General features: G+C 42.1%; 1 protein-coding gene across 3 annotated transcripts; it reads right to left on the reverse strand.

The window, feature by feature from the left end:
- Positions 1-1,175: 1,175 nt before the first annotated feature.
- On the reverse strand, positions 1,176-10,089 carry LOC141798705 (histone-lysine N-methyltransferase SUV39H1-like). 3 transcript variants are annotated; one of them, XM_074680508.1, is made up of 6 exons: positions 10,002-10,089; positions 8,918-9,063; positions 7,466-8,125; positions 6,340-6,486; positions 6,052-6,181; positions 1,176-2,945 (listed from the first exon to the last, which is right to left on the reverse strand). In XM_074680508.1, exons 1-6 carry the CDS (start codon positions 10,018-10,020, stop codon positions 2,812-2,814), a joined length of 1,236 nt encoding a protein of 411 aa, XP_074536609.1. In that variant the 5' UTR covers positions 10,021-10,089; the 3' UTR covers positions 1,176-2,811. The 3 variants fall into 3 exon arrangements, with proteins under 3 accessions (XP_074536609.1, XP_074536608.1, XP_074536610.1); XM_074680507.1 differs by having other exon boundaries at positions 7,466-8,128; XM_074680509.1 differs by lacking the exon at positions 10,002-10,089 and adding an exon at positions 9,285-9,399 and having other exon boundaries at positions 7,466-8,128.
- Positions 10,090-10,745: the final 656 nt, after the last annotated feature.

The raw sequence follows: 10,745 nt of genomic DNA on the forward strand, positions 1-10,745 counted from the left end.
AGGAAATCAGTCAAAGCTGTTGCTGACAGAAGCTCAGAGGTCAGACGGATGAAGAGCATCACCTAGTGGTCATAGCAGGGTACATGCTGAAATCCTGGGGTTAAATTCAATACCTTTTTAAAGCTTTTTAAAAACCTTTCACAAAGTTTTAAGACCTTATCGTGACTTTAAGCTGTTGTTAGCAACCAATCTTTGACAGGTGTAGTTTACATTTTAACATAAATTAGGTAAGCTGAGGAGGAATAAAGCTTGAAAGAATAAATGAAACTAAAGGCAGGTTAACTGACATTCCCAATCTCACAAATAGTAACAGCTGTTGTTCAATGGCCAACTTAAAGAAAAAAAAAAATTCATCATTATCAAAATTTAGGACATGCGCTTGAGGTTGTGTTATTTGCTTTCTATCAGCGTTACATACGGACAGCTACTAAACTCCTGTACAAACTGAGTTTGTTGTCACATTAGCCTATGGGTATGTTGGGCTGCTAGTGCTACATATAGTCCGTGCCTCACAAAATCACAACTTTGCTTGTTGTCAGGTTTCAAACAACAGCGTTACAAAGCTGTATTGATAAATACCTTATCTTATCAAGTTGTATCCAGTAAAAAGTTGATTTGAGCAAAGAAAATTTGTTCCAAAACAACTGAGATCAGGGGAAGCAGGGGAAAGCCTTGACCCCTGGTCTGAGAAATTTTCTAAAGAGGCTTGAGAAACTCTTATGATCTAGAGTGAAATATTTTGAGATGCTAAAGCTTTTTCTAGATCCTCACACTGGTCTGTGATGAGTGTGACGAGCAGAATGATTGTCCAATCACTAGGTGTGGTTATTTTTGAAGGTTCACACACTGAAAACATTTGCCAACCAGATGGACTGTTTCTGTGGAGGATATATGGAACAGTCTGTCTGGTCAAGTTAGTTTGTAACTGTCCCAAGGAGGGAAATAAATATTCATGGATACATTTGTAGTCTTGAATACCAATAAAATGTAATACCTTATAACATTAGGAATAAGACTTTTTAATACTTTTTAAGGGCCTTAATTTTCCCATAACTGATTCATCAACTTTTAATACTTTGTAAGACACCCTGTCATAGGCAGAACATACCCTCCTGCAGGAACACAACTCAGGAAAACCTGCAACAGACGACATGAAGCCTGAGGAATCTTTCAAAGAGTTTATTTCTGTTGTTTTCATCTCCAGCCCATGATAAACTCACTCTGGTGCTCTACAAAACTAAAGTGTGTATGTACAAAATCTATTTCAACATATCTTAGACCAACAGGAGCCATGAGAGGGACTCAAAGAGGAGATAAAAAAGTGTTAGTCCTGTTTTCAAACACACAGTTCAATGCTATGTTCAACCCACCCCCACCCCCCAACCCACTCCCACTCCCTTTAACAGCAAACCTGAAACAGAGCCACTCATGACACAGATTCTTTGGTAGAGGGGAGACAACGTAGAAAGAAGGCATCCATGTTGTCCTCTGACTGAACCAGCTCTCCTAACCTCTATGAAACTTACAATGACACTGAGCGAGCAGCGAGCCGCACTGAGCAGCAGACGGAAGCTCCTCCCTGTAGTTAGTCTGCAGGGAGAAGATGATTGCATAGTGAGGATGTACTGAAGAGACCTGTGTGCCATGTGTCGGTTTGTGGGACACTGAACACCAACAGCCCCATGCTGTTAAAATTCCTGTGAGACCTTTAGGGTCGTGTTAAAAAAAGTTCTTCTTTCTTGTAAATGTCCATCAATAAGTCACAGTGCAGATTCAGTATGCACTTTTTCTAAAAGGCCGTCTCTCTTCACAGGAGCTTAAAAGCATCTAAAACCTCCACCGTGTTTTCCCCTGGCAGAAGAGTGAGGATGGCTTCTCTTCTCACACTGACACTCACTCTTAACTGCGTCTAAAAGGTTTCCTGTCAGAGTCTGCAGCCTTGATGAACTGGACAAACCTGTAACTTGACATGTAAGTTAATGCTAGACATCAGAAAAAGAGCGGGACGCAGACTATTAAGCTTCCAGCGCTGAGAAATTCAACAGAACAAACTCTTCAGGTGAAGTGAGAATTTAAACAGAGTATAAAATCAATCCAGCATGAGAAGAGAGAGAAGAAAGGAAGCAAAAAGCACTCCAAAATATATCAACTCTTCACAACAAATAATCTACGCAGAGAAAACAGGTTCACATTTGAAGTCAGAGTCCAGAAAACATGAGAGGATCTCTGCCAGGAACAGACGAGTAAAGTCCAACCACAAACCACTGCTGGACACCAAAGCTTTTTCTTTAGGCATGATAAAAAAGCAAAGATGAGTTGGAGCTGTGCACAAACATGCTGGAAGTGTCCAGCTCTCTGCTGAACAGCTGTTAAAAGCTGTTTCACTTCTTCAGCTCTGAAAACCAGGGCTGCTGGGTTTCTCTGCCAGAGCCACAGCTCTGCTCTCTCCAGGAGCTGTCAGTAGGTTTGTCATTCACAGCCTCTTTGTTAAAAAAAAAGTTGATTGACACACCTTGATATAACCTCCTCACACAGTTTACAGACATGCTCATGTCATATCTATCTACATGAAGAGGGTGAAGAAAAACCTCTAAACACACGGCATTAAGAAATAAAACAATCCACAGAGAGAGTCCTCTCTTCAACAGGCCTACATCCTGTGCTCCATGTCTGGGTTTCTACCTCAGGAGAGTTCATAATGTTCACAGAAACACGGTGACAGAGTTTCAGCCTCAGCGTAAAAAAAGAAATGCTTATTTACAAATCTGTACAAAGGTCTTCACACAGATGGCTGGTTCCCACAGCCTCTGGTCAGAACAGATACTTTCGACACGAGTCCGATCCGCACCGACACTCCACTCGGATCCTCTTCTTCGGAGAGCTGGGGAGACCAGCGAGACTGAAACTGGAGTCCATTTTGGTGCTTTCTGTGTCCACGGGGTCAACTGGAAATGAAAGAAGTGAGGATGGTGAGGGGACCATGGAGATGTCAGCTTTAATCAGCATCAGAAAACGAGAAATCAGCCTGAAACAGACCAATGTTAAGCACTGTGAACACGACAGAGCCATGTGAAGCCATGTGAAGCCCCTAACCCTAACCTCAAACCTGGTGACTCCTGGTCTGGCTCAGCTCATGTCTGTTAAAAACGATAAACACCATCTGGCCTGGAAGGCTGTGTTTTACTTTGAAAGTCTCTGGGTGGTTTTAGGTGGTTTCTGTGCACAACTTCCAGTCCTGCTCGATCATGATTTTATCAAACCTACGCGCCACACCGACAGCATCTGGCAAAAATGCTGTGGACAGGAAAAAGTCATTGCCACATGATCAATTTCAATTTTTAATGACTTTTTTTAATGACTATTCGATCATTTGAAAATCTTTTCCCATCCCAGTTGGTACGGGGTGGATCAGTAAAGCCTGATCCTGTTTGTGTTTCCACAGCCATTCGTGATCTTCTTGGTGGGCAGCGTGTAAGCTGGATACTGGGTGGGCGATATGACCTCAAATTTATATCACAGTATTTTTCCTTCATATTGTGATAACAGTATTATATTGTGGTTTTCCAACATGTAAAACATGAAGTCTTACCAAAACATGATTCTGACTGTTCTGTGTTATAAGTGTACACATCCTACCAAGCAGGAGGAAAATCTCTAATACTGTGATAGAAAAAGGCTTTGCCCATAATGTGCTTTTGGAAGGAAACTTTTCCCAATTCAAGCTTTAAGTGCTCTGTACTGGTAAGCAAACATTTAACATTACTAGTTTTCGTTCCGTGCGTTTTTCCTAAATTTATGTTCTGTATGTTTTCTGAAGCCTGTAAGGTTGTCTAATGAAGCGCTTAAGATTTCTGAGCTTTTATTCCTCTAAACACTGCTGCTGTGATACAGACGGCTGTGGCATGAGACAGAACATCTCACTGACGTGCTTTTTACCATCGCTGTCGTGTTTTTCGGGCAACAAACACAGAGATACAGACAGATCAGTGATTTTGACGAAAGAACAGAGCGACAGTTCAGACTCAGAGCCTGAACCACGACCAGAAAAAACAAAAAACTTTTGAGGAAGGTGCTCGGTCTACAGCTTTATCAATCCAAGGTAGGATTCCTAAACCATGTAATGCTGTCTTAAGATATTTATCATCGTCACTCACAAGGAGTAAAAACAACAACCTGTCCCAGCAGAACATCATGATGTGGCGCTGGACAGTGCTCAGGCTTCATCCTCAGAACAAGAGTCTATCAAAGGCATTTTGTAGCTGCACGTTTATTGGTCAAAAAAAAGGGTAAAAACAAACTTATAGCAAACTAGCACAACGCTTGTTGTCTCTTTCCCATCAGTAGAAACCTGCTGAATGACAGCGGTCGATCCAGCCGGACGCACAGGAGCAGGCTGGCTGTTTATGCCTAAACTCCGTCAAAGCTCAGCAAAACTCAGATTTTTCGTTGGCACGCATTTCATAGATAACGAAAATCATCGAGAAATTTATTAGTTTTTATGCTATGAGGCTCTGAAGCTTGTTAGACCATAAAAATCTGTGATTTATGCGCAGTATTGTTGAAGCCACAGGGTTCCAAGTGTGTGAAAAATATAGCGACAGTTCGAAAACTGCGGTTTCAGTTTGCTTCAAAACGTTTATTTTGATGCCACTACTTTTGTTTAAAAAATGGTTGTATCACATTTTAGGTTTAGAGATTTGACCATAGACACTTACCTGTAGCAATGTACAGCCTGTTTCCAAAACAGGGTAGTCGTCATTAGGGCTGCAACTATTGAATATTTTAGTACTCGAGTACTCTACAGAAAATTACATCGAGTACTCAGATAAAACGCATTTTTGCATTCTTAAACAGCAATTATTTTTCAAATGTAAATTTGTTTCAATCAAGTGTAAAATCAAGTCACTTTGGGTGATAAATTTTAAATTCTGACCACATATGTGACATTTTAACTAGGAATGAGACATTCTTGAAATATTTTGAGTTTTTGCAGTGTTCAGACTAAAATGATGATCCTTGCTGTATTAGAGCACATATGGCTCCATTACTACTTGATATTTGTACCCTTCTACCCCTGACACCTGCCCAGTTAGCTCTATTATGTTTTTGTTTTTTAATCTTCTTCACTCTTCAGAGCTGTGTTTTGTAGATTATCTACAGTAAATCAGTAATCAACTAATTTGCATAACAAGTCATTTGTATGTAACGGTTGTGGACACTGAAGGAGAGAGGAATAACATCGTGTGAGGGACAGAAAGCGTATAAGAAATATATAGAAATGTCCTTAACCAGTAAACAAAAAAGAGCAATGATGGAAGACATCGAGCGATTCGGCTTGAAAATCCGGTATTTGATGAGCTAAAATGGAGCAAAGTAAGAAAGTGCAGCTGTTCATCAATCTCCTCTTCCTCTCTCCCTGAGCTCTCATGCTACCTTAACTCACAGTAGCCTCCAAAATGACGACACAATGATGGTTGAGCGACCATATCCGTCAGCCAGCGAATCGCAAATAGTCAACTGACTAAAGTTCTGTCTGCCTTTAACAGAAGCAGGCTCAGGGGTGTGACGTAGCACTGCTCTTTATCTGTTTTACTTTTTTTTTTACTATGTTACCGAAGAATCTCTGCTGGGCTTCATATTCGGTGTCATCATGCATTTGATGTGGATGATTTGTGTTGTTTATGTATTTATTTGTCTCTAGCTGCAAACAAATTTTCCCGTAGGGAAAATAAAGATACTTTTAACCTTTGAAATGTGCTTTTTCCAGCCGGTGAGCCAGTGAGAGGCTTAAAGTAGTGAGTTTGGTTGTGCTTTAAAGATATCTTCTACCTTACACTTGGAGTTTGAAGCACACATCAAACTGAACTTCAGTAATCATCCTGCTGCCCAACCACAAACAGGTCATCAACCAGCCCAGAGCAGCAATGGTAGGGATAAGATGGGCGTACACATCCTGACATCATCACCAGCTGTTCTCAGGCCTCACTCCACAGCTCTGCTCTCTCTGGTTAATCTAACACCAGTGATCTCTGCTGAAGTGAACGCTCTTACTCTGCATCTTGTAGTCGAAGGTCAGCTCCTCTCCTGGTCGGATGGCCCGTGTTGAAAACAAAGCGATGCGTGGGAGCCGCTCGTCGATGTTGTCGATGAAGACGTTAAAAACCTGCAGGTTGGGGTTACACTGCAGAGAGAATGAACCTGAGGTCAGAGGCTTTCTGCACAAGCAGAAACATCACATTTCAGGCATATGTTCACAGTAATCAGCTCATCATTCAGCAACAGCATCCATAGTCCCATTAACACTTCCTGTCCATGATCCACAGATGAAGCCACACTTACGCTGTGGTTGACAAAGTGGGAGATGTTTCCTTGATGAGCTGCGTCCACTGTGTAGACGTCCTCCACATAGTCCAGGTCAAACAGGTACGTGGAGCCTTGGCGGTCATACACGTGACCCCTCCTCTCAGCTTCATCCGTCGTGATGATCTGAAAGGAAAGTAGAGGCTTTGGTTTCACTAGAGGACACACCTCAGTGCTCTCACTATTTAAAGGTTACTAAACAAAATACAGTTTTTCTTCATGCGACGATCGAGGAAGAAGAAAATTAAGAAGTGTTTTCTAAAAAGCTTCACCTGAAGTCTGACAGGTTATCTGTCTCCCATTCTGAGCTGCAGCCACAGGCTTCCTCTTGATTCTTAATCACAGTTCTCTTGATCTATGTTTACATGGAGCAGGCTCTCATAACTCCATTCAAGTTCTCTGGGCTCTGGAGTGGACTGCTGCAGCAGGCAGTCCTCAAGAAGTCTGCTACACCACCCTTAAAAGACTCACACCTCCTGCACATGGAGGGCTTGTTTTTGCAATAATGGAATAAGATCTTATGTCTTAACACATTTCAGACACAACCCCTCTGTTTAAAGCCTGACTGTGGTGTCAGAGTTCAGAGCCACAAATATGTGTCCAAGGGCTGTTACGGGACTTCAGTCAGAGAAAAGGGAAGTATGGAATTATTCTGTGAATAAATTTAAGACTTGTGACTGTTTACAAAATATTTTGTTTTTTAAGTTATTTTTGGGTCTTTTTCTGCCTTTGATATCTATTATAGGGATATAAGCATCGAGTAGCTGCTGGTTTGGGGGGATTTTTCTCCATTAAATAGCCAAAGAAAGCAGACTTAAAAGTCCCTTAAAGTTACCAAAACCAACCTGGTATGTATGCACAACACTTGGAAAGCTTTGCACTAGATAAAGATGAACATCACCTGCTCTTCAGCAGTTTTTAGGTTTCATTTACAGACCTAAGTTTGTGAATAAGCACTCTATTCAGTGTTCAGTCCTATTTGAGGGGAGCTTCTCCTTTTCCATGGACCTGTGAGGGTTTTTTTAAGCTGAATATATCAGAGGCTAGAACTGTGGCAGATTATTTTGGATAATGTAGAAATAACTCCACCTAAACCAGGTCTTACCTCGCCGATGTACTCCATGACAAACTTGTTCTTCTTGATGTGCTGCAGCGTGCGGACGCCCCACCCTCGCCCGTTCTCTGTCCTGAAGATGCACATGTCGAACTGGATGCCCTTCTGCACCACTCTGTTGGGACAGTCAGGTCCACAGCTGCACCGGGAGTTACACTCGTAGATAGGTTTCCCGGCTCGGATCCGGAGCTGCCCCTTTTCGTTGTAGGCCATGCGCTGCAGCGATGCCCCGGGGCAGCAGCCATTCACCGGGTCCTCAAAGCAGTTCTTACAGTCACAGCCCACTGCCATCTCGTCCAGCACGATGCCCTGGCCTACTTTATAGTTGTTAATGTACGTGAAGTTTTTGGGCGGGCCCTCAAAGTCTACATCGTTGATGACATAAATTCGACCCGGGCTATTGCGGGTGTGGTTCAGATGAGCCTCCCAGCGCTGCAGTCTCTGACGCACTTTGGCTTTCTGCACAAGGAGCGAGGAAACTTCCTTATCCAGCTTTTTAGGGATACTGCGTCTTTTGTGGCGCCTCAGCTCCTTCTCCAGGTCCAGGTGGAACTGCTTCATCAGTTTGGGGCATTTCAGGTTCCTCTTGGGTTCCCATGTGTTTTCTGATTCAGGGAAGCCTCTCCACTTCACCAGGTACAACTCCTCCTCCTCCTCAAACACACAACAAACTGAGTTAGGGACAGATATCCGTGTCTTTACAGTCCGAATGTATACATTTACATCAGATCCAAAGACCAGAGTCAAACTAAGCCTTCAAATCTCCATGAAAACAAACAAAAAAACATTTCCTGCAAAGGGGTATAAAATGTTAGAGACTGACCACAGTAAACTTTTATTCCATCCATTACTTCTTTATAGCAATAGATGATCCCCACTCTAACCCTCAGTGTCAGCTTTTTGGAATGTTCAAACTGCTATTTAGCTGATGTTAAAAATGGGCCTCACATCTGACAGAGGGTGTGCACACCAGCATATCAGTACGCTCTGAACACTCTTATTCCTGATGTTTTCTTGGCAAATTTGAATTCTGTGCAAACTCCAAACAGTGCACTCTAAACTCTGAGCACAGTGGAAGGTTGCATTGACATAACTCTCAGAATTGCATTAATTTAAGCTTGATATGGAAACTGAACCGGTAGGGGAAGAGGCTTGTCCTGATTCTAAGTTAATCTTAAAAGTTAAGTTGCCCTTTGACCCATTTCCTGCTGGCGTTATAAATATGACTTGTTTGCACATACACACTCTTGTTATGGATCCTATGCACAGATAGATAAATGAAGCCCCTGAGCTTTAGAGGTGATGTGTTTTCAATACACAACAAAGCAAACAGGGCGGGGGTAAGAAAGGGAGGAGGCTTTGGTGAGAAGATTTAAGGTGGTGATGGCAGATATGGACTGTTGTAGATAAATGAACAGTCATCCCCAGTCTTTGAGCTCTTACTTTAGTCTTCTTGTAGTCACACAGGAACTCCACTTCAAAGTCATTGACGTTAGATTTTTTCACCCCTAGGTCTTTGCAGTAGAGTCCTTCAGCACGACAAAGAGCTTCCAGCTCTTCCAGGGACAGCTTACAGCGCACACTGCAACCTTAAAGTTAACAAGAACCATTATAAGGGCACTGTTCAAACAGGAGCAGAGCACTGCCATAAGTCAAGCAGACGGTCAGACATGAGGTAAAGAACAAAATCAACAGAATTCAAGCCTAAAGTTTTAAACAAACACAAAGCAAACCCTTACTTTAGTGTGAACTGTGCCAGTAACACCAAACACCATTTAAAAGTTAAAAGATTTAAACAGTCAATACTTACCGCTCAAATATGAAAAGCAATAACACAAAACTCTGACACCAAGCGACACGATAAGAACGCATACGATGATTCGGCACACATCTGACCAAGTGGGAAACATGTTTTCGATTTCAGATCTAACTTAAAATCTGAAATGTCCGCTCTCGACCGAACACACGGCAAACGATACGGAAAGCAGATAGTTCACTCAACTATGTGCAGATATGTTTGACAACAGCTTAGGCATTTCCCTCCAGTAATAGTCAAAGACTTCCAAAAGTAGCCTTTAGTGATCAGACTTAAAACATGAGGTGCCAGTCCCAAAACACAGGCAGTTAACACTAAAGAGGAGCTGCATGGCGCGCTGAGCTGGTTTTTACCGCTTACCGCAAAGCCTGCCCCTACAATGCAGGGTGCCTAAATAAAGTCAAAATCATTGATCTGTGTCTAATAGTACAAATAAAATATGTAAGTTAACTTAAACACATTTTACATTTACAAAAACTGATCGATTATCAGCATTTACGCGCACGTTAACTACATTTTGCACTAAGTCCGCCTCCTTGAAACACCATGATAGATAAACACTCTAAAACCTCGTTTGATTCTTTAGTATTCGTTGACTGGCAGGCCTCAATCCTTAAAGCCTTTAAAGGGTTTGCACTCTGGCTTAAGTTCGTCGCTACAGTAAATTCGTGGGTTTTTAAAGTAAAGTCAAACTTAATCGTTGTGAATTACCTTTCAAATTTTCCGCCATGTTGCCCGCACAGCCGCCAAAATAAGGATATAGCGGGAGGAGGGTTGTGACGCTGCAAAGACAGAGACGGCTGCTGATTGGATGGCCGTCAAGAACGAGCCCCATGATTGGCTCAGAGGAAGTCAGCAGGCTCCGTTCCTCCGTTCCCATATTTCAATTCAGACAGACAGAAGTAAATGTAAACTGAGCTATGTGGTCACTGTAGGCGACTTAAATCCGTTTGTAAAACATTGTTCTAACGAGAAGCACAGCGACAGCGTTTCAAAAATGTCTGCCGCTTTCCCCAAGCAATAAAATCATTGACGAGGCGTTGTTTACACAACCCGTACCATTTAGTATGGCTGATAGCTTCCTTTGGCTGTCCTTAGGTGCCCCCATGTTTAAAACCTCTGCTAAAGTGCCACTGAAGTAGATGCGCCCTTTCAGATCCTCTTGCAGTCCATTAAACATGATTACATGACATTTCAGGTAATCTTGAGTAAATAAAACATGATGAAGTGCTTTTTTTCAGGTGCTCTTAAATCTCAATTTGTGAGCTTCGTGCTGCTAGAAGAATCTTTTTTGTGTTAAATATTCGGTAATCAATTTTCTATTTTGCTTTTTGTTTCCACCACAAATTTTTGCATATACAGTAAGATTCAAGGCCCCACCCCATCCTGTTTGAAGCAGTTGTTGTGCAAAACCTTTTATTTTCATAAACAAGACAGAAGATCAGAAAACTAAAA

This window comes from Halichoeres trimaculatus, unplaced genomic scaffold, assembly GCF_033239565.1.
Source record: "Halichoeres trimaculatus isolate MK-OKI-2021-1 unplaced genomic scaffold, fHalTri1.1 fHalTri1_scaffold_11, whole genome shotgun sequence".
NCBI classification, from domain to species: Eukaryota; Metazoa; Chordata; class Actinopteri; order Labriformes; family Labridae; genus Halichoeres; species Halichoeres trimaculatus.